Genomic DNA, 23,806 nt, shown 5'->3' on the forward strand with positions numbered 1-23,806 from the left:
ATCACATATCCAGCCGAAAACGTTCCACCAGGACAAGCAGGCTCCCCTACGCCTGTTTTCCGGTTCAAATAAATTTGGTCGATTGCATTTAGGGACCAACTGATCAAATCCATGGTTCTAGATTCTAGATTCAGAACAGAAATGCAGAGAGAGTTTCAGAGATGACAGGACAAGTAGCAGGGCATAGTGGGGAGGAGGGAGAGAAGAACAGCGTCTGCCTTCGTCGAGGGCCGGAAGAAGATCATGACCGTGATCTCTTTCCATCTGGATCCTTATCATACAGGATCCACGGCAGGAATAATTCCCCTGATGAAGGTTGTCTCTTAACGAGGGTTTGCAGCATTTCTCACTGCAGTTATACGTACAGCTAAATCCCAGGCGTGACTGAAGGGTCACTTCACTGAAAATCTGTCAGACAGACAGATGACAGGAAGAAAGACAGACAGAAGACAGGAAGAGAGACAGACAGAAGACAGGAAGAGAGAAAGACAAATGACGGGAAGTGAGACAGTGATGACAGGAAGAGAGACAGACAGATGAAAGGAAGAGAGACAGACAAATGACAGGAAGAGAGACAGACAGGAAGAGAGACAGACAAATGACAGGAAGAGGGACAAACATATGACAGGAAGAGAGACAGACAGAAGACACGAAGAGAGACAGACAAATGACAGGAAGAGAGACAGACAAATGACAGGAAGACAGACAGACATATGACAGGAAGAGAGACAGACATGTGACAGGAAGACAGACAGACATATGACAGGAAGAGAGAAAGACAAATGACGGGAAGTGAGACAGTGATGACAGGAAGAGAGACAGACAGAAGACAGGATGAGAGACAGACAAATGACAGGAAGAGAAACAGACAGAAGACACGAAGAGAGACAGACAGATGACAGGTAGAGAGACAGACAAATGACAGGAAGAGAGACAGACATATGACAGGAAGAGAGAAAGAGTGATGACAGGAAGAGAGAAAGACAGATGGCAGGAAGAGAGACAGACATATGACAGGAAGAGAGAAAGAGTGATGACAGGAAGAGAGAGACAGACATATGACAGGCAGACAGACAGACTGATGACAGGAAGAGAGACAGACATATGACAGGAATAGAGACAGATATATGACAGGCAGACAGACAGACTGATGACAGGAAGAGAGAAAGACAAATGACAGGAAGAGAGACAGACATATGACAGGAAGAGAGACAGACAAATGACAGGAAGAGAGACAGACAGAAGACACGAAGAGAGACAGACAGAAGACAGGAAGAGAGACAGACAAATGACAGGAAGAGAGACAGACAGAAGACAGGAAGAGAGACAGACAAATGACAGGAAGAGAGACAAACAGAAGACACGAAGAGAGACAGACAGATGACAGGAAAAGAGACAGACAAATGACAGGTAGAGAGACAGACAAATGACAGGAAGAGAGACAGACAGAAGACAGGAAGAGAGACAGACAAATAACAGGAAGAGAGACAGACAGAAGACACGAAGAGAGACAGACAGATGACAGGAAAAGAGACAGACAAATGACAGGTAGAGAGACAGACAAATGACAGGAAGAGAGAAAGAGTGATGACAGGAAGAGAGAAAGACATATGACAGGCAGACAGACAGACTGATGACAGGAAGAGAGACAGACAAATGACAGGAATAGAGACAGATATATGACAGGCAGACAGACAGACTGATGACAGGAAGAGAGACAGACAAATGACAGGAAGAGAGACAGACATATGACAGGCAGACAGACAGACTGATGACAGGAAGAGAGACAGACAAATGACAGGAATAGAGACAGATATATGACAGGCAGACAGACAGACTGATGACAGGAAGAGAGACAGACAAATGACAGGAAGAGAGACAGACATATGACAGGCAAACAGACAGACTGATGACAGGAAGAGAGACAGACATATGACAGGAAGACAGACAGACATATGACAGGAAGAGTGACAGACAGATGACAGGAAGAGAGACAGACAAATGACAGGAAGAGAGACAGACAGAAGACAGGAAGAGAGACAGACAAATGACAGGAAGAGAGACAGACAAATGACAGGAAGAGAGACAGACAAATGACAGGAAGACAGACAGACATATGACAGGAAGAGAGACAGACAGATGACAGGAAGACAGACAGACATATGACAGGAAGAGAGACAGACATATGACAGGAAGACAGACAGACATATGACAGGAAGAGAGACAGACAAATGACAGGAAGAGAGACAGACAAATGACAGGAAGACAGACAGGCATATGACAGGAAGAGAGACCGACATATGACAGGAAGAGAGACAGACAGATGACAGGAAGAGAGACAGACAAATGACAGGAAGAGAGACAGTGATGACAGGAAGAGAGACCGACATATGACAGGAAGAAAGACAGACAAATGACAGGAAGAGAGACAGACAGATGACAGGAAGAGAGACAGACATATGACAGGAAGAGAGAAAGAGTGATGACAGGAAGAGAGACAGACATATGACAGGAAGACAGACAGACTGATGACAGGAAGAGAGACAGACAAATGACAGGAAGAGAGACAGATAGATGACAGGAAGAGAGACAGAGAAATGACAGGAAGAGAGACAGTGATGACAGGAAGAGAGACAGACAAATGACAGGAAGAGAGACAGACAAATGACAGGAAGAGAGAAAGAGTGATGACAGGAAGAGAGACAGACATATGACAGGAAGACAGACAGACTGATGACAGGAAGAGAGACAGACAAATGACAGGAAGAGAGACAGATAGATGACAGGAAGAGAGACAGAGAAATGACAGGAAGAGAGACAGTGATGACAGGAAGAGAGACAGACATATGACAGGAAGAGAGACAGACAAATGACAGGAAGAGAGACAGACAGATGACAGGAAGAGAGACAGACAAATGACAGGAAAAGAGACAGTGATGACAGGAAGAGAGACAGACAGATGACAGGAAGAGAGACAGTGATGACAGGAAGAGAGACCGACATATGACAGGAAGAGAGACAGACAGATGACAGGAAGAGAGACAGACAGATGACGGGAAGAGAGACAGACAGATGACAGGAAGAGAGACAGACATGTGACAGGAAGAGAGACAGACAGATGACAGGAAGAGAGACAGACAGATGACAGGAAGAGAGACAGACAAATGACAGGAAGAGAGACAGACAGATGACAGGAAGAGAGACAGACAAATGACAGGAAGAGAGACAGACAGAAGACAGGAAGAGAGACAGACAAATGACAGGAAGAGGGACAAACATATGACAGGAAGAGAGACAGACAGAAGACAGGAAGAGAGACAGACAAATGACAGGAAGAGAGACAGACATATGACAGGAAGAGAGACAGACATATGACAGGAAGAGAGACAGACAAATGACAGGAAGAGAGACAGACAGATGACAGGAAGAGAGACAGACAAATGACAGGAAGAGAGACAGACATATGACAAGAAGAGAGACAGACATATGACAGGAAGAGAGACAGACAAATGACAGGAAGAGAGACAGACATATGACAGGAAGAGAGACAGACAAATGACAGGAAGAGAGACAGACATATGACAGGAAGAGAGACAGACAAATGACAGGAAGAGAGACAGACAGATGACAGGAAGAGAGACAGACAGATGACAGGAAAAGAGACAGACAAATGACAGGTAGAGAGACAGACATGTGACAGGAAGAGAGACAGACAGATGACGGGAAGAGAGACAGACAAATGACAGGAAGAGAGACAGACATATGACAGGAAGAGAGACAGATAGATGACAGGAAAAGAGACTGACATATGACAGGAAGAGAGACAGACAGATGACAGGAAGAGAGACAGACATATGAGATGACAGGAAAAGAGACAGACATATGACAGGAAGAGAGACAGACAAATGACAGGAAGAGAGACAGACAGAAGACAGGAAGTGAGACAGACAAATGACAGGAAGAGAGACAGACATATGACAGGAAGAGAGACAGACAGATGACAGGAAGAGAGACAGACAAATGACAGGAAGACAGACAGACATATGACAGGAAGAGAGACAGACATACGACAGGAAGAGAGACAGAATGATGACAGGAAGAGAAACAGACAAATGACAGGAATAGAGACAGACATATGACAGGAATAGAGACAGACATATGACAGGTAGAGAGACAGACATATGACAGGAAGAGAGACAGACAGATGACAGGAAGAGTCCTGGTGTGGAGGGAGGGCTAAATCTGTTGCTAACTAACTGTGGAAAAAAATACAGATTTTCATAAAAAAAAATCTCCAGAAATGGAAAATTCGATTTATCGATTTTATCGATTAATCGCCCAGCCCTATTCCAGGTTAACCAGCGCTGTGGACTAGCCAGGGGCGTTGCTAGGCATAAAGCTCTACTGGGGCACAGGCTCCCTACCACAAATCCCCTGTCTCCCACACACACACACACACACACACACACACACACACACACACACACACACACACACACACACACACACACACACACACACACACACACACACACACACACACACACACACTGCCCCATGCCACATTCCTAACAAAACTACTAACTGAGATATTAATGAGTGTAGGAACATATTTAACAAACATGAAGACTTTCAACATGGCAGCAAAAGCATGAACACCATAACAAACAATGGCAGAACTCTTCATACACACTCCACAGTAATGTTACTACCTGGTTTTTAGGGTGATACTTCAACTCATTTTGAACAGTTTGTTTAATTTTTTAACATTAAAGCGTTCTGCCTATTTTTCAGTTCAAGCGGTTGATCTTTGACTGGGACTCAGCTTGAAGAAAATCAGGAAGAGTTGTGTCTCGTTTGGATGATCATCTGCTTCAGGCCAAGATAGCCTTTTATCAGAACAAGATCCGCAATGCTCCCAACACACGACATGTTCATGGTGTTTAACTCTCTTCTATCTCCACCACCTGCTCAGCCTCCCACTGTGCTGACTGCAGAAATGTTTGCTTCCTACTTCACTGAAAAGGTCGCTACCATCAGTAACCAATTCACTGAGCCTGACCAACTCAGCCTTACCAAACCAGCTACTGGTGCCTCACTCTGCTCCTTCCGCTCTCTAAATGAGGACCAAGTCTCTAAACTTCTAGTCAACTCAAAACCCACAACCTGTCCTCTTGATCCTGTTCCCTCTGACATCCTGCAGAGGATTTTACCTACAATCCAACCTGCAGTAACTCATATTATCACCTCCTCTCTTAAATCTGGTGTCTTTCCCTCTGCCTTCAAACAAGCTCGGGTTCCCCCGCTGCTGAAGAAACCCACACTCAACCCAGCCCAGGTTGGAAACTACCGGCCAGTCTCACTGCTTCCATTCATGTCTAAACTACTAGAGCGTGCCGTCTTCAGTCAGGTCTCACAGTTCCTCCAAGACAATAACCTGTTAGATCCATATCAGTCTGGCTATAGGCAGGGTCACTCTACTGAAACTGCTCTCCTGTCAGTTACTGATTCCCTACGGGTTGCCAGATCCGCTGGTAAATCCTCAGTCCTTATACTGCTGGACCTGTCTGCTGCCTTTGACACGGTCAACCATCATATACTGTTCTCCAGACTCTCGGAGCTTGGCATCTCAGGATCTGTCCTCTCGTGGTTTATTTCCTAACTCACAGGAAGATCCTTCAAAGTATCTTGGCAAGGGGGAGTGTCCAGATCACATGACCTGACAACAGGGGTGCCTCAGGGCTTGATGCTTGGCCCTCTTCTCTTTTTACTATACATGCCCTGCTGATATCTCCGCATGGATGAAGGATCGCCACCTTCAGCTAAATCTGTCCAAGACTGAGCTTATTGTCTTTCCAGCCAATCCTTCCTTACCGCCACAGATAAGCGTGCAGCTTGACTCTATCACGCTTGTGCCTACGTCTTCTACCAGGAATCTTGGTGTCATGGTAGACAACCAGCTGACCTTTAAGGACCATGTTGCCTCGGTTGCTCGATCTTGCCGATTTGCTCTCTACAACATCAGGAGGATCAGACCCTACCTGACTGAACACACGGCCCAGCTCCTGGTCCAGGCTCTGGTCATTTCTCGCATTGACTACTGCAACTCCTTACTGGCTGGCCTGCCTGTATGCTCAGTTAAACCTCTGCAGATGATCCAGAACGCAGCAGCACGTCTGGTCTTCAACCAGCCCAAAAGAGCTCATGTCACTCCGCTGCTAATCGCTCTCCACTGGCTTCCAGTTGCAGCGCATCAGATTCAAAGCTCTGCTTCTGGCTTACAAAAAAGTAACCCAAACGGCTCCGCTCTACCTCCACTCCTTAATCCAGAGCTACACCCCCTCTCCACAGTTAAGCTCTGCCAGTGAAAGACGCCTAGTGCTCCCACCACAAGGTGGCGCCACATCAGTAGCTAGACTCTTCTCCTCTGTGGTGGAACCATCTACCAAACTCCGTCCGATCTGCAGAATCCTTAACCACTTTTAAAAGCAAGCTAAAGACTCAGTTGTTTAAGGAGCATTTCCACACTTAGCTTAACTCTTCTACTCAGAATGAGTTAGAAAGATTTGTCCAGCTCTTTGGTTCAACCAAGTACTGAAGAAGCTGCTGCACTTATGGCCAAGATGATGTTGTGGGATGAAATCATGATCTTGTATTTAAACAAAATGACTTACAAAAAAAAAACCTAAAACAAAACAAAAAAAAATTATATGCACTGCCTTTAGTACTACATGACAGCACCTGGTCCAACTGGACTCAAAGCAGTCTGACTATCACTTAATGATGATGTTCATCCGTGTTGTTCTTACTCTCAAATGTAAGTCGCTTTGGATAAAAGCGTCTGCTAAATGACTGTAGAATAGAATAGAATAGAATAGAATAGTTTGAAGTGACTAGGTCACCTAGTTTAGAAGATGTTGGACTTTTTATTATCGCTTAAGAAATTATTAAAATCTCAATTAAAATTTCAAGCAATTCAAAAGATTTGGCACCCTGTATGAAAACAAAAAAGTGTGTTTGGCGTGTGTAGCGTGTTTAGTGTGTTTGGCGTGTGTAGCGTGTTTAGTGTGGTTGGCGTGTGTGGCGTGTGTTTGCCGTGTTTAGCGTGTGTAGTGTGTGTAGCGTGTTTGGTGTGTTTAGCGTGTGTAGTGTGTGTAGCGTGTTTAGTGTGTTTAGCGTGTGTAGCGTGTGTAGTGTGTGTAGCGTGTTCAGTGTGTGTAGTGTTTGTAGCGTGTTTGGCGTGTGTAGCATGTTTAGTGTGTTTGCAGTGTTTAGCGTGTGTAGCGTGTTTGTGTTTGGCGTGTGTAGCGTGTTTGGCGTGTGTAGCGTGTTTGGTGTGTGTAGCGTGTTTTGTGTGTTTGGCGTGTGTAGTGTGTTTGGTGTGTGTAGTGTGTTTAGTGTGTTTGGCGTGTGTAGCGTGTTTGGCTTGTGTAGCGTGTTTAGTGTGTTTGGCGTGTGTTTGGCGTGTTTAGTGTGTTTGGCGCGTGTAGCGTGTTTAGTGTGGTTGGCGTGTGTGGCGTGTGTAGTGTGTTTAGCGTGTTCAGCGTGTGTAGTGTGTGTAGCATGTTTGGCGTGTGTAGCATGTTTAGGGTGTATAGCGTGTTTGGCATGTGTAGCGTGTTTAGTGTGTTTGCCGTGTTTAGCGTGTGTAGCGTGTTTAGCGTGTTTGTGTTTGGCGTGTGTAGCGTGTTTGGCGTGTGTAGTGTGTTTAGTGTGTTTGGTGAGTGTAGCGTGTGTAGCGTGTTTAGCGTGTGTAGCATGTTTGGCATGTGTAGTGTGTGTGGCGTGTGTAGCGTGTTTAGTGTGTTTGCCGTGTTTAGCCTGTGTAGCATGTTTGGCGTGTGTAGCGTGTGTAGCCGTGTGTAGTGTGTTTGGCGTGTGTAGCGTGTTTGGCGTGTGTAACGTGTTTAGTGTGTTTGGTGTGTGTAGCGTGTGCAGCGTGTTTAGCGTGTATAGCGTGTTTAGCATGTGTAGCGTGTGTAGTGTGTTTAGCATGTGTAGTGTGTATGGCGTGTGTAGCGTGTTTGGCGTGTGTAGCGTGTGTGCTGTGACCCGGACCTTATCCTGCCTGTCCAGGGCGCATCCTTCCTGGATGAGAGCTCTGACAACGTCGCTGTTTCCCACCACAGCAGCACGATGCAGAGCAGTCTGTTCTCCCTGTGGACAGACACACAGCCATGAGCAACCAGACAGAAATACGTAGAAACCTTCATGTTTCATCACCTGAGTCAGAACATGCTGCATGATCATTTCTGATTTATTTAAGCCTGCTGACAGGAACAAACTAGATGAAAGCGTTAGAAGTTCAGTTATGGAGGCCATTCTGGGTTTATTCCTGCTGGAATGAGCCCGTCTCGGGTAGAGCTGTCAGCTGTAGAGCTTTTTACTTCCAGCTGGAAGCTGAACTCGTCTGTTTGCTCAGATCACACAGGAAGGTTTAAAAGACACAACACCTCCAAAACTCACTGGTTAATACAGCCAGCATTTTCTAGACTCAAGCGTTCAGGGAAGTTATAATCAGGTTTGAAGCCTTTTATTAACATTTAACAGCTTTGTGCAACGTGAAGCCGAAAGATGAGACAGCGCTGAAATCACGGAGAAAATGTTCTGCTGGAACACGGTGAAGTCGACAAGGCTGGAGGCAGCAGGATTCCATGAAAGCTGGCACGCTGTGCAAAATGTAAATAAAACCAGGATTCAATTAGTTATAAACCCCATGGATTCATCTTTCATCCCCAGTAGAAGATAACCAACATGTCAGAGGATGGAACGGAGACGTTTCACCATGTGATGAAAATATGAGCTGATAGTGAATCTGATGCAGCAACACGTCTGGAAAAAGTTGGAACAGGAGCAACAAAAGGCTGGAAAAGTACCTGGTTTGTGTGGGAAACCCTGAGATCCACCATCTACAGTGTAGAATATCATCAGAAGATTCAGAGAATCAGGAGGAATCTCTATGCATGGGACAAGGCTGGATGCTGGTGATCTTCTGCATTAAAAGCAGACATGATTCTCTACTGGAAACCACTGCATGGACTCAGGAAGACTTCCAGAAACCACTGTCTGTGAACAGAGTTCACCCTGAAACCCACAAATGCAGGTTTCAGGATCCAGAAAGAGCTTCTTCTCTGGACCAAAGCTCATTTAAAATGGTCTGAGGCAAATTGGAAACCTGGATGAAGATGCTTCTGGGTCAGATTCACTATCAGCTCCTGTTTTCCATCAAATGTTAAAATGTCTCCGTTCCATCATCCGATGTGATGGACCAGAGGCATGTGATGATCTTCTCCTGGGAGGAAAATAGGACCTGACGAGGTTCTGCTTTATTTACATTTTATACAGATTCTAATCCTTTGTGGACCTGGAGATGAATAGATAACACTTTGTAGTCCAACAGTCAGGTTTTACCTTAAAACCTCCGTTCTGAACCTGTGTGTGTGTGTCACAGCGACATACAAACACACACGGTAAACATGGAGGAGGAACCATGTTTTTACATCGTTGTAATAAAGTCTGAAGGCCGGACGAGTCCAGACAACAGAATCACTGATGAGGAACCTTTTTAGAAGAACATGTTGCACTTTTTAGTCTTTTAGTTTATATTCTGCTTTCTGTAATTGTGTAACTTCCTCTGAAATAAATGAGCTGCATGTTCAGAGGACTTTTTATGGGTCCCAACAGAAACACTGAAGAACTGAGGTCTCAGATCTGTTAGCAGCACCTCTGTGGAAACAGCAGACCCAAACAAGGGTAGAAAAGCACTGCTAACAAGAGAAGGTGGATTAAAATATCTAAACCTTGTGATGAGAAGACGCTCTGTGTGCAGCAGGTTGTCTAAGCTTTCAGCTGATATCAGTAAGCAGTCTGACGGAAGCTCCTCCTACAATCCAGCACCCCGCCATCGTCTGAAATTCCCCAAAACAAACCAACTCATTAGAAGCTGACAGACAGGTGTTTCTAACATCATCTCATAGCAACCACCCCATCATTAGAGTCCACTCTTTCATTTACGCTGTTAGAGACTGCAGAGTCCCAGGAAAGAGGTCCAGCTCACCTCTACCATCAGCCTGCAGACGGAGCAGATGCAGATATAAAGTCGCACAGAGGTCTGCGTAGGTCTGTCAAGGCCAGATGCGCACCTCTTCCAGACTTGACATACGCTCAAGCAAAAGCCTCCGGCGGTAAAATGTGAAGTCTATGCAAAGTGCAAAAAATCTGCAGTTCCCCCCTCGTCCACTAGGGGCTCCAAAACAGAGCAAATCCCCATAGACTCCCATGTTAAAAAGACCAACTTCACAGCAGAAATAAACATGTTAAAAGCCTGGTACAAAAAAACATTTTAGGATTAAAAGGTTAAGTTTACCTTCATGACAACTGTGAGGGGGGTTAATTTTTTTTCTAAATCATCCGTTTGGATGTTATTTAATCTTGAAATTCGGCATAATTAGGGGCGTGTCCTTTTGATTGACAGGTATCCAATATCTGAGGCAAGAAGGGAGAGTGCAGCATAACTGCGATTTTTAGCTGTCTAAAGCACGCCTTAGCTTTAGCCCGCCTACCTCCGTTAGCTGGTTAGCTACCATTAGCTCTGGGTTAGCTCGGTTAGCTCCTAGCTACAGGCAGCTCGAGTTTGATGGGTGGCAATCACCGCCCCCATCTTAACAGTCCCCCCGCTCACCTCCACCTCTTTGCCCATTTTTTGTTTTAGTGGGAACCGCCCAATGAGCTTCAATTCAGCCCTTCAGAAACCTACGGGTGATGTCACAAAGGCTCTGCCCATCTTTTATATACAGTCTGTGTGTGTGCTCCTGCTACACACTTACGCGGAGGTACTCACTTGTGATTGGTCAGTAGGGGATTACGCGTTTCCAGATTTCTGGATCTTCTCGCTGTGTGGTAACCACCATTTTTAAAAACACCCAATGGATCAAGTCGATGTGAGGCTGATGGAATTATTTCTCTGTTTGCTTCCACGAGCTCATGAAGACACTGAACCATACTGGATGCCATTGTTGTTTTAAAACTCCGACCTGGTGAGTTTACCAACCTTCAGATTAGGAGGAGAAACTGCAACACCAAAACACTGTGTACCCCCTACGCCGTAACTGACCAGGCACAGCTACGCCATAACCGACCAGGGACAGCTACGCCATAACCGACCAGGGACCAGCGTCAGCTACGGCATAACTGACCAGGGACAGCTACGCCGTAACAGACCAGGGACCAGTGTCAGCTACGCCATAACCGACCAGGGACAGCTACGCTGTAAACGACCAGAGACAGCTACGCCGTAACCGACCAGGGACAGCTATGCCATAACCGACAGGGACAGTTATGCCGTAACCGACCAGGGACCAGCGTCAGCTACGGCATAACCAACCAGGGACAGCTACGCCGTAACCAAACAGGGACCAGAGTCAACTACGGCGTAACCGACCAGGGACAGCTACGCCGTAACCGACCAGGGACCAGCGACAGCTACGCCATAACCGACCAGAGTCAGCTACGCTGTAACCGACTGCACGCATAATTCCAGCTTTAGTGGGCCAGGTTTGACAGAGTACTGCAGGAAAGAGCGATGTGCCTGATCTCCACCAGAATAAGCAGAGAAATGGGAGGGAAAGGTGAAGAAGAGATCAGAACTGAGCCGGCAGCGGAGGAGGGGAGGTGGTTCAGGGAAGGAGGGATGGGGCAGGGGGCAGATTTCCATCGGCTCAATAGGACTAGGTTTGGCTAACCTCCTTTACTCTCTCTGATCCTCCAGACTCTGTTCCAGCCTGTCTTCTTCCCTCCTCCTCCTGCTGCTTTAGTTTGCCTCTGCTGCTCCCCCCTGTCCCGGAGGATGTACTGCAGCCTGTTGCAGAGCTCACTGACCAAAGAGAGTGAACTGGGCAGAGCCAGAGGTCTGGGTCTTCACTGTCTGTGGGAAAGAGGGACTTGCATTCTGAAGGCAGACCCACGAGTGGGCACTCCAGAGGATCCCATTCAAGGCCACTGGAGGCCATCAGAGTACAGTTATCTATGAGTTAAAAAACATCAGTTCAAACGCTTTTTCCAAATAAAAATGGACCTGAAAACAAAAAGGAGATGAATCTGCTGACTACCCTCGTGGAAATAGGACAGCAGAAAGCATGCTCACCAAAGACACCGCTGGATCTACTCACATCATCTTGGATGTCCAGGTCGCAGCCCGCTTTCAGGAGGACACGCACGACCTCCATGTGGCCTTTGTAGGCAGCCAAGTGCAGAGGACTTCTGCCATACTGGGGGACAAAAACACACAACACAGCCTGGTGAGGAAAACCAGAACTATCAATGCTGTGGTCATCTGGTGGTGCAGAGTACAATCTAGTCTGATAATAAGTCAACCAAACACAAACAGATCCTTAATACAAGCTCTAAGAGAACAGTGCACAGCTGTTCATATGAGCAGTGCAGAGGATTAAAGCTGATCAGTGCTTCCTGCCAATAAAAGCACCTGTGTGTTGTTTGAAAGGCCGGCCCGTGGGGGCGTGTCCTGTATGGATCTGAACTGTGGACATCACACCTGAGGATTGTGCAGAATAACAGGACATACACCGATCCCCATTCAGGATGTTTTCTGACCACATTTCTTCCTGGAAGACGATGGTTCCCACCATCCTTCCAGTTTTTAACGATGGTTGGACAGTTCTGGACCCAGTTCTAGTAGTTTCTGCTTCTCCTCAGATGTTTTCTCTGGTTGATGCTGATGATCTGACCCTTCTGGAACAGAGAAACATCTTCTCCACAACCATGGATGTCTTTCCTCATGGTTGTTTAAGACAAGCTGCCTGTTGACCAGTTGGAGTTAAATAACTAGTTGCAGCTCGAACATCATCCAGGCAGGAATTATCCAATGGGACGCTCCGCCCTGTTAGCTTAGTGTAATCCAGGTGTTTTTTGGATGAGCAGAGTATCACGTTCCTCGATCATGCTACTGTATGAGTATCACATGCTGGATTCATCTTCACTGAGAAGGATGAAGGGTGTGACACCTGAAAACCTGGACCTATAATGTGGAAGTTTTCCAAGAGGTGATTTATCACATGAACTAATTTGCTGAGATGCTGTGGCTAACCACATGGCTAACCAGTTTCTTGGAAAAATCCCTGCTTGGGAAAATAATGCTGCAACGATTAACGTCAGTGGATGTAAAACTACAGCTAACCTAGAAACTCAGAAAGATCTGGAATGCGGTGATGCTCTGGAGGGATTCCCTCCGACAAACGGCAGGTGATCAGATTTCTGCAGGTTAGCTCATCTAAGGCATCCTGATCATCACATTCCTGATAAGCTGGATCAAGATGAATGATAGAGCAGGATGGCAGCTGGAATGTTTCATTCAGACAACCAGATCCAGGTCTAATTATAGGGGATAAACAGAGTTTATTACAGGTGTGCGCAGCAGGTGTGATCTTAGTGTTTGCGTGTTGCTTTGTGTGGGTGCAGCCTGGTTCTGCATTCATGCGGTCTGCAGATCGGGTTACGCTGGGCCTGGAACAAAGGGAGCAGACAGGTTCAGGTATACAGCAGCAGTTGCTGCTGGTTTTCAGGGTCACGTCTTCAAGTCCTGGTGGTTTTTCTTTTGGGAATTCTGCAACAAATCCTCTATATGTAACCTACTTTATGGTGGTGGTGGGGCAGGAGGCCAGTCCCAGCTGACATGGAAAAGCCTACCACAATCTATTATTTACTCTTTGAAATGGAAGAATAAAAAGGGGGTGAGAAGTCCCCACACCTTGGTGCAGAGAAGTGGGGTTAGTTCCAGGACCTTTACCCAGTCTGCGTTATACTGGTCCATGGATTTGTTCCTTCCAGATCGGACTGCTGCGATTCCTGATTATTGTTCTGTTCCATCTGCTCAGATTTCTCCAGCTTATCTGACTCCTTGTTTTTCTCCTCACACATAAAACTTAGTGACCAACCTCCATCAGATCTTAAAGATCTCAGAATTCCACATTTTCCCACCACAGCTTTACTCAGACTGCAGGTTTACTGCTGGTTCCTAAAGGAAGCAGAACCTCTCTGTGGAACCAACTCGGCTTGAGTTTCAGACCCCTCTCTACCTTCAGATCATCTTCCAACTTTCCTTCCTGATAAATCTTCTAGCAGGTCTGGCTTGGTGACCCTGATCCATCTTTTGGTCCTGCTGCTAGAGGCAGAGGCTGCTGGGGGACGTCCCATGATGCACTGGGCTCCTCTCTGCTCTCTTTACTCTCCATGTAGAAACATCTGAGGTTGTAGTTCATTCATGTGTGTTTCTCTTCTTTCTCAGCAGGAATCCCTGGATGAGAGTTCTGCTGCTGGTTCACCGCTTTCCTGTCCTCTCCACCCCCACCTGGTCCTGGAAGATAGCCGTCCTTCCTGGTTCTGGTCCTGATGGAGGTTTTCCTTCCTGATTCTGGTCCTGATGGAAGTTTTCCTTTCTGGTTCTGGTCCTGATGGAAGTTTTCCTTTCTGGTTCTGGTCCTGATGGAGGTTTTCCTTCCTGATTCTGGTCCTGATGGAGGTTTTCCTTCCTGATTCTGGTCCTGATGGAAGTTTTCCTTCCTGATTCTGGTCCTGATGGAGGTTTTCCTTCCTGATTCTGGTCCTGATGGAAGTTTTCCTTCCTGGTTCTGGTCCTGATGGAGGTTTTCCTTCCTGGTTCTGGTCCTGATGGAGGTTTTCCTTCCTGATTCTGGTCCTGATGGAAGTTTTCCTTCCTGGTTCTGGTCCTGATGGAGGTTTTCCTTCCTGGTTCTGGTCCCGATGGAGGTTTCTTCTGAGCCTCTAGTGAAGAAGTCTCACAGAGGCAGAAGAACATCATGTTTCACCCAAATCCTGAATCTGAACCTGGATTTTTTAAAATCTATTAATTTAATGTTTCAGTCATGTGATTGGATGCACCAGAAGTCACGTGTGATTCTTTGGCTCCAGCTCTGTTTTATGTGAAGACAAGAGCCCTAAAAGAGGTGAAGATCTGTGGTTAAACAGTGTGTTAGTCTCATCTCTGGTCATTGTTGAGCCGCTAGGATCGAGTAGCTGATAACACACTGTCTGATGGCCCCATGAATCTTCAGCATTGCTGCATTCACTTTCATGTTTTCTATATGGGACTGAAGAATACCTATTAAATAGTTTGTCTTTATTTTTATCTGCTCCAAATAAATATTCAGAGGAAAAGTTGTCTCTGCATCTTTCCTTCATATCCTGCTTTATCACCAGTTAATCCTGTTTTTCTTCTCATCCAGTTATTTTCTCAGTTGGTCTGAGCCCATTCATCATATGAGTCTGCATTCCTTTCCCTGAAACTCCGCCCCCTTTATCCTGGATTAAGCTCTCATAGGGCATTGTACCAAAATACTAAATACAGCTGGCCAACATATAATCAGAGTTCTCTCCGGGTTCTCCGGATTCCTCCCACTGTCCAAAGACATGATGCCAGGTAAATTGGTTAGTCTAAATTCTCCCTAGGAGTAAGTGGTTGTCTGTGTCTCTGTGCTGCCCTGCGATGGACTGGTTACCTGTCCAGGTGTGCTCTCACCTGCTAAGTGCTGGGTTAGGCTCCAGCTGCCCCACGACCCGTTATGGACAAAGCGGTGCAAAGAATGAAATACCAAACAAACAATTTCACAAAATACATGTTGGGGAGGGTGTAATCAGTCTTAAAGGTTAAAACAACTATTTAGATTTTTAAATAAAATCCCATTATCTAACATGTATTTTATCTGAAACTATTAAAGGCATTTTTTATAAAAACAGTGACATCAAGTAATCAAAATAATATGAATAATTACATATTTGGTACTTTTGATTAGAAGGGAAATTAATTGAGAGTATTGAACAAAACAAGTATGAATCTGTAATGTTTTTATTTCAGTTTTTGGGAAAACCTTTTATTGTCCTCTAATAGAAAGTGTCCCTTAAAGAAAATTTAAACTGAAATTCAAAGTTTTCAACAGAAACACTTTCTTACAAAAATCCTCCCCTATTAAAAAAAACAAGCAGGAGGCCAGAACCCAAGGAGAGACCGAGGAGAAAATCCCTGATGACTGAGGAGAAAATCCCTGACGACCGAAGAGAAAATCATGACCGAGGAGAAAATTCCTGACGACCGAGGAGAAAATTCCTGATGACCGAGAAGAAAATCCCTCATGACCGAGGAGAAAATCCCTGATGACCGAGGAGAAAATTCCTGACGACCGAGGAGAAAATCCCTGACGACCGAGGAGAAAATTCCTGACGACCGAGGAGAAAATCCCTGATGACAGAGGAGAAAATCCCTGACGACCGAGGAGAAAATTCCTGACGGCCGAGGAGAAAATTCCTGACGACCGAAGAGAAAATCCCTGACGGCCGAGGAGAAAATCCCTCATGACCAAGGAGAAAATCCCTGACGACCGAGGAGAAAATTCCTGACGACCGAGGAGAAAATCCCTGACGACCGAGGAGAAAATCATGACCGAGGAGAAAATTACTGACGACCGAGGAGAAAATCCCTGATGACAGAGGAGAAAATCCCTGACGACCGAGGAGAAAATTCCTGACGGCCGAGAAGAAAATTCCTGACGGCCGAGGAGAAAATTCCTGACGACCGAAGAGAAAATCCCTGACGACCGAGGAGAAAATTCCTGACGACCGAGGAGAAAATTCCTGACGACCGAGGAGAAAATCCCTGACGACCGAGGAGAAAATTCCTGACGACTGAGGAGAAAATCCCTGACGACCGAGGAGAAAATCATGACCGAGGAAAAAATTCCTGACGACCGAGGAGAAAATCCCTGATGACCGGGGAGAAAATCCCTGATGACCGAGGAGAAAATCCCTCATGACCGAGGAGAAAATTCCTGACGGCCGAGGAGAAAATTCCTGATGACCGGGGAGAAAATCCCTGATGACCGAGGAGAAAATTCCTGGTGACCGAGGAGAAAATTCCTGATGACCAACCAGCGTTGAGTAGATCTGAGTGTGGCAAAAATCTCTCAGGAAGGTTTCCAACACATTGTTGGACCTATACCACATGAAACGGAGGGACCAACCCGGTACTAGAAGGCAGACCAGATGAAGAGGAAGACACGGTACTAGAAGACTTAGACTTAACTTTATTAATCCCTTGGGATGACTTCCTCAGGAAATTCAAAATTCCAGCAGCACGATAGAAAAAGCAGGTAAATAAGCACACAGGTACGAAAGAGCAAAATGAGTAAAAAGAGCAACACACAGATAAATAAGACAAAAATAAAGATAAATAAGGCAAAAAGAGCCAGATATGGCTTGTATATAATGTGAGTTGAAATTATTACACTACGGATGAAGATGAGGTTATTGCACCAGGAAAGTGTCTCTGTGTGCTTGTAACTGCACAAGTTGATGTAAATATCTAACCCCCCTTTTTTAACTGTTCTCTATGTTCTGTGTCCTCCTCTCTGTCCTCTTCCCCCTGTGATGAGTTGTAGTGTGATGGCATGATGGTTAAGGAGTTCTTAAGCCTGGTGGTCCTACACTTGGGAAGGAGCAGTCTTTCACTGAACAGGCTCCTCTGGTTACTGATGACGGTGTGCAGAGGGTGGCTGGCGTTGTCCATAATATCCAGCAGTTTGTCCAGAATCCTCAACTCTGTCACCGTCACCAGAGAGTCCAGCTTCATGCCGACCACAGAGCCAGCCCGCCTGATCAGTTTATCCAGTCTGGATGTGTCCTTCTTGAATAAGCTGCCCCCCAGCACACCAAGTGTAGAAGAGGACACTGGCCACCACAGACTGGTAAACCATCTGCAGAAGTTTGCTGCAGATGTTGAAGGACAGCAGCCTCCTTAGGAAGTACATCCTGCTTTGTGTCTTCCATACAGGTGGCTGGTGTGTGTTGTCCAGTCCAGTTTATTGTCCAGCCACAGCCCGAGGTATGTATAAGAGTCCACAGCCTCCACCTCAGCTCCCTTTATCCGGACTGGTCGCGGTGTTGGTCTGAACCTCCCAAAGTCAATAACCAGCTCCTTCGTCTTAGAGGTGTTGAGCTGCAGGTGGTTACTGTGGCACCATGCAGCAAAGTCCCCCACCAGATTCTCCTCCTCTCTGTCATCCCTGATACACCCAACGATGGCCGTGTCATCGGCGTTCTTCTGAATGTGACACAGTTCTGAGTTGTAGCAGAAGTCCGAGGTGTACAGGGTGAAGCACTGTACCCTGGGGTAGTGATGCGCAGGCCGCCCCCTAACCCGCGGGTCCCGCAACGATGGAAGAAGAAGTGTTGAATAACATTCATTTGGGAGTTTACGTCCTTAAAAAGAAGAAGGAGGGTCAAATGGCTAAATCACAGGTTTGGGACAGGTTCAGCGAGGTAATCAGTGCAGACAACAGCAGCAGCATTGGCTATGTGCTTTATAACACTTAAACCCTTTAAAACACTTTATTTATTTGCCTATTTATGTTTATAGGCTTAACGTTTAAATGAAAATACATTTTGTGTTGCCAGTTTCCAGTGCCAATTTAGGAGACCATATGCACCTTTCTCAGACTAAATAAAAGCATTCGTCAGTATCATAACATGTGTTTTAATGGGGCGGGGCGGGTTAAAAAAATAGAAGCGGAGGTGCGGGGCGGTTTGGTGAGGTCCAATTTTTTTAAAAGAGCGGGACCCGCGGGTCGGAAAAAACCCCGACCCGCACATCACTACCCTGGGGGGTCCCGTGCTACAGACCACCATGTCAGACGTGGTGTCCTTCAGTCTGACGTACTGTTGTCTGCCAGTGAGGTAGTCAGAGATCCAGTCCATCAGATGGAGATCCATTCCCATCCTGCTCAGTTTGTCCTGGAGCAAAGAGGGCTGGATGGTATTGAAGGCACTGGAGAAGCCCCGAAAAAGAATCTTCACTGAGCCACTTCCCTTGTCCAGATGGGAGTGGGCTCCATGAAGCAGGTAGAGGATGGCATCCTCCACACCAACACCTGGCTGGTAGGCAAACTGCAGGCGGTCCTGGGCGTGTTGCACCTGGGGTCTGAGGAGGCTGAGGAAGAGCCGCTCCAACGTCTTCATCAGAAGGCCGGTTCTTCTTCGCCACTGGAACGATGCAGGATATCTTCCAGAGGGTGGGCACTCTCCCAGTCTGCAGACTAAGGCTGAAGATCCGTTGTAGTGGTTCCCCCAGTTCTGCCGCGCAGGTCTTCAGTGATCTTGGACACACTTTGTCTGGGCCTGAGGCTTTCCTGGGTCGGAGCTTCTTCAGCTGTCCTCTGACCTGGTCTGTGGTGATAAGTGGTGAAGACTGAGTTAATGTGGGGGTGGAGGAGGGGGTGTTGTGGTGTCTGGTGGGAGGTGTGTGGATTGGAGAGAGGGAGGTGGTGAGAGCAGGGGTGGGGGAGACACGGGCTGGTTTAACCTGTTGAAGAAGTCTTGTCCCCCCCACTACACTGTGTTTGTGTTAAGACCAGTGATGGTCCTCACCCCTTCCCAGACCTCCATCATGTTGTTGTCCCTCAGCTTCTGCTCCACCTTCCTCCTGTAGCTGTCCTTGGCTTCCCTCACACAGTGTTTCACCTCCTGCTGTGCTGCTTTCATGGCCTCCCTTTCTCTGCTCCTGAAGGCACCCTTCTTCTTGTTGAGTACAGTCTTGACTAACAGCTAGCAGCTCTAGGTCTCGGCAGCATAGCACTGTCTTTAAAGCGATGTGTCCTGGGTTACACCAGCGGTTGTTAACATACAGGATGAGACCCCCACCGTTGCTTTTCCCGCTCGCCTTAGTGTCTGTCAGCTCTCACAGCAGTGAATCCCAGCAGGTCCATGTTTCTGTAAAGATAAACAAGCTGCTCTCCCCGTAGATCTGTGGGTTGTTCAGTGCGGACAGCTCGTCTATCTTGTTGGGCAGTGAGTTCACATTCCCCATAATGATGGAAGGAATCGATGGCTTGTATCACCTACGGTTCTCCGCCCGCTCCACCTTTAGTTTGGCCCGGCCTTGCAGCCCCGGGGTCTCCTCCTCAGCTCCTCCGGAATGGGGTGTCGTATCCTGGCTTGTCCCTCTGTTCGCAGAGCCAGCAGTTCCTCCTGTAAATAAGTAATAAAACTGGCTCCTGGTTGCATTTAAAAATTTAAAGTATCCTTATGACATGTGAACCACACAATCTCTTCACAGAAGAGTAAGAAAAAAATAAAGAGGTTAAAAAGTTTGAAAAGAGCTAAAAAACAGGAGAGCTACTGGAGAGGCAGCGTCTCCACAGCACCACGTTTGCATGTAGAAGGTGGACCTGATGAAGAGGATGACCCGGTACTAGAAGGTGGACCTGATAAAGAGGAGGACCCGGTACTAGAAGGTGGACCTGATAAAGAGGACGACCCGGTACTAGAAGGTGGACCCGATGAAGAGGACGACCCGGTACTAGAAGGTGGACCTGATGAAGAGGACGACCCGGTATGATGTGTTGCTGGTGCATGTAGCCAGCAGTTTTAGCTGTACTGGTTCCGTCTATCAGTGCCTGCACAGCAGTCTTAAGTACGAAACACAATTTGCTGTTACCCATTTCTAAAGTTTCAAGTTGTTTATTTGTTACGTGCAAGATGGCGGTAAAATGCAGTCGTACATGCAGCAGAGGCTGAGCACACATTTACCACCAGTAATACAACACCACAGTAATAAATTAAAAAGACAATAAATACAAATCTATTGGGCCACAGTGAGGTGCTGCTGTACAGACTGACTACATGTACATACAGAACATTTCCAGTGTGGATAGAGCAGCATATGAAGCTTGTTAAAGGGAGGAAATGACGGTGTTTCCAGCAGAAGGTCGGACGCTGGCCAGGGCCACTGCAGAGTTGAGTCCCTAGCTCTGCCAGCCTGAGGGAAGAAGCTCCTCCTGAGTCTGAGTTCGCCTTCATGAGCCTCAGACGGCGGCGCCTCTCCACCACACCGTTGTTAGGATGATGAGGGTCTCCATGATCCTGTTCCTCTGGCTGCTGGTCTCCTCATGAAGATATCCTGGAGGGGGGAGGGTAGTACCATGGTACGCTCTGCTGACCTCAGCACCCTCTGCAGAGCCCTCCTGTCCCGACCAGTCCTGGTCCCGTACCACTGGGTGGTGTTACCAGAACTCTCTCCACCACTCCAGTGGAGAACATCCTCATGATCCTCAGAAAGACTGAACTTTCTCAGGTGTCGCTGCCTCGTCTTCTTCACCTGGCTGTCTATGGTGCAGAGTCCAGGATAGATCCTCGGTGAGGAGAGTCCAGGTACTGGAACCTGCACCCCCTCTAAACCAGAGTCCCAGTAGTTCCTCTGCTGGCTCCTCCCATAGTCAGTAATAATCTCCTTAATTGTGTCTACATTTAGCAGGAGGGTGTTAGCATGGCACCACTCAGTTTCTCCACCTTCCCTGTCTCCGCCCGCTCATGATCGTTGTTGTTGATGCAACCAGCCGCTACAGTGTCATCCGCGAGCTTCACTCCGGTGCTGGAGCTGTCCATGGCTACACGGTCATGGTGTACAGGGAGAAGAGCAGAGGGCTGAGGACGCAGCCCTGTAGAGATCTGGTGGTGAGGGTTCGGGGGCTGGAACTGTGTTTGCCCACCACCACCTTAGTTTTGTTTGACAGGAAGTCCAGGATCCAGGATCCAGGGTGGAGTTCAGCCCCAGACTGAGCAGCTTGGAGTGCAGTGTGGTGGGACTGTAGTGGTGAACTAAAGTCAGTGAACAGCATCCTTACAGAGTCCCAGGTGGGTGAGGGTGGTGGCAGTACCTGGAAACCGCTCGTGAAAACTATTCAGGTCCTCAGCCAGAGCGGCAACTGCACCCACCAGAGCGGGGCTCTCCTCTTTTATAGTTTGCAGTCCCTGCCACAGGCTCCTGGACTCGTGATGTGGAAAAACAGCAACTTCACTCTGTGTATCTCCACTTAGCTTCCTTCACTGCGCGTCACAGTACGTATGACGTCACTTAGTAGTCCTCCATCTTACCAAGGAGAAGCTCTGAGCTGTAGGCGGCAGCGTGCTCCCTCAGTGCTTTAATAGATGTGTCCACCCATGGCTTCTGGTTTAAGAAAACCTGGAGAGTCGTGATGGGAATGACGTAATCTACCAGCTTAGCAATGAAGTCCATTGTCACCTCCATAAACTCACTGACATCCCGCGAGCGGGACTGGAACATGTCTCATTCGTCGTCCTACAGAACGTCCTGCAGTGTAGCCTCCACCTGGTCGTTCCAGGGCCTCACCTGCTTCATGGAGACCTCCTCCTGTGTCATCCTTTGTTTGATTTTCTGGCAAAGACATCGCTTTGTAGTCTCTTTGAATGATGTGTAACAGCATTCCAAGATGTTCTTCCCTCTGCTGGCACACGTGACGTGTTGATAAAAAGTCATCGTAACTTTTTTAAGGTTAGCCTTGTTAAAACCCTCGCCACGATAAGGGCAGCGTCCAGGAGTTCGGTTTGGCAGCGACACAGCACATCATGTAGGTCCATGTTGTGCATATGGCCGTCATGATGATGGCTGTAAATTATCGGGGAGATAGAATGGTCGGCATAGGATGGAGAGATGATTCAAATCTGGTGAGCAGGAGCCGGAGAGTTTTGGTGTTTGGAAGTTACACCAGTTGTTGTTCACCATAAAAACCTCTAAAGCTCTCCATGACCAGCCTCCATTGTACAGACCATTCTCAGCTTCCGTCACTGATCACATGACTTGCACATTGGTGACGTTCGAGGGTGACAAAAAGATAAAGGAGACGTACTGCTACAGGGCTCAGATCTACAGCTAGCTATTCGCGTAAAATAAAAGAAGGATCCATCATTGTTGTGCCTTTGGATAATCCAGTCCACATCCCCAGGATGGGATTGTATTTTCCAGACTGCTGCTGACCCTGGACGATGCCTAAATGTGTTGCTGCTGCCAGTACAGATAACTGGAAGCTGTCAGAGACTTTCAGCTTGTAGCAGCACTTGTTAGTTGAAAGTTTATAGAAATTTTATTTTTCTACGCTTTCCAGGTCTACTTATGGTGGGTGTTACGGCCCCTGCTTGTCAGACAGCTGTGGCCGTTTGTATATTGATTAGGGGCAGCAGAGAGCTGCCCGCAGGGGCTAAGGCCAGCGCCTTTGTCCCCGCCCCTGTGTGGGCCGGGCTATTCGAGTGTCAGTAGCAGGATGAGTCCTGCAGGGTTGTTGTCTCTAGTCGGGGACGGTAGAGTAGTCCTGGAGGGTTGGCGTACCACCTTGTTCTCCGTGGAGAACATTTTCGGGCACGGGCTGGGTTTGGAGCAACACTACCAATTGTGTTTGTGTGTTTTCTTTGTTTGTCTTCTTTTGTTTTTTTTTGTGCCAAAATCCTTGAGGGAGGATTTTGACACTTTAGGGGGGGGCGTGTTACGGCCCCTGCTTGTCAGACAGCTGTGGCCGTTTGTATATTGATTAGGGGCGGCAGAGCACTGCCCGGAGTGGCTAAGGCCAGCGCCTTTGTCCCCGCCCCTGTGTGACTGGCATCCCTCTGGACCAGTCAGGCTGCAGCCTACGGGAAAGCTCAGGCTGAAAAGGCTGCAGCCGAGGCAGGTCTGGAGGGGGAGAAGCCAGAATGGCTTCGGCTGCTCTCCCCCTCATGTTGTGCACCGGGTGTGTGTGTGTCGCGACCACCTCCTTTTCCACAATGGGTGCTTAAGTGTTTAGTTGTGTGATTATGTTTACTTTGTGGTGATTGTTTTAGTGCTGGGCTAGGTTAGTGTTTTTGTGTTGTGACGACGGTCACTTTAGTTTATGGGCCTGCTGCTTTTGTTTGGTTATAGTTTCCTCACCGAGTTGCGGTCGTGTCTTTGTGTGCACTC

At 47.3% G+C, this 23,806-nt stretch overlaps 1 protein-coding gene across 6 annotated transcripts in view; it reads right to left on the reverse strand.

The window, feature by feature from the left end:
• ankrd6b (ankyrin repeat domain 6b) overlaps positions 1-23,806 on the reverse strand; it is a 47,869-nt gene that overhangs the window by 18,639 nt on the left and 5,424 nt on the right. For 4 of the 6 annotated variants that reach the window (XM_041975980.1, XM_041975979.1, XM_041975976.1 and 1 more), the window contains exons 1-3: positions 12,168-12,266; positions 11,742-12,022; positions 8,059-8,157 (exon numbers count right to left, since the gene is read on the reverse strand). In XM_041975980.1, coding sequence (XP_041831914.1) covers positions 8,059-8,157; positions 11,742-12,008 — 366 coding nt within the window. In that variant the 5' untranslated portion in view covers positions 12,009-12,022; positions 12,168-12,266. Of the gene's footprint in view, positions 1-8,058; positions 8,158-11,741; positions 12,023-12,167; positions 12,267-23,806 lie in introns of those variants that run through there. The other 2 variants (XM_041975977.1, XM_041975981.1) reach the window with 1 other exon arrangement.

Source organism: Melanotaenia boesemani, chromosome 22 (assembly GCF_017639745.1).
Source record: "Melanotaenia boesemani isolate fMelBoe1 chromosome 22, fMelBoe1.pri, whole genome shotgun sequence".
NCBI lineage: Eukaryota > Metazoa > Chordata > Actinopteri > Atheriniformes > Melanotaeniidae > Melanotaenia > Melanotaenia boesemani.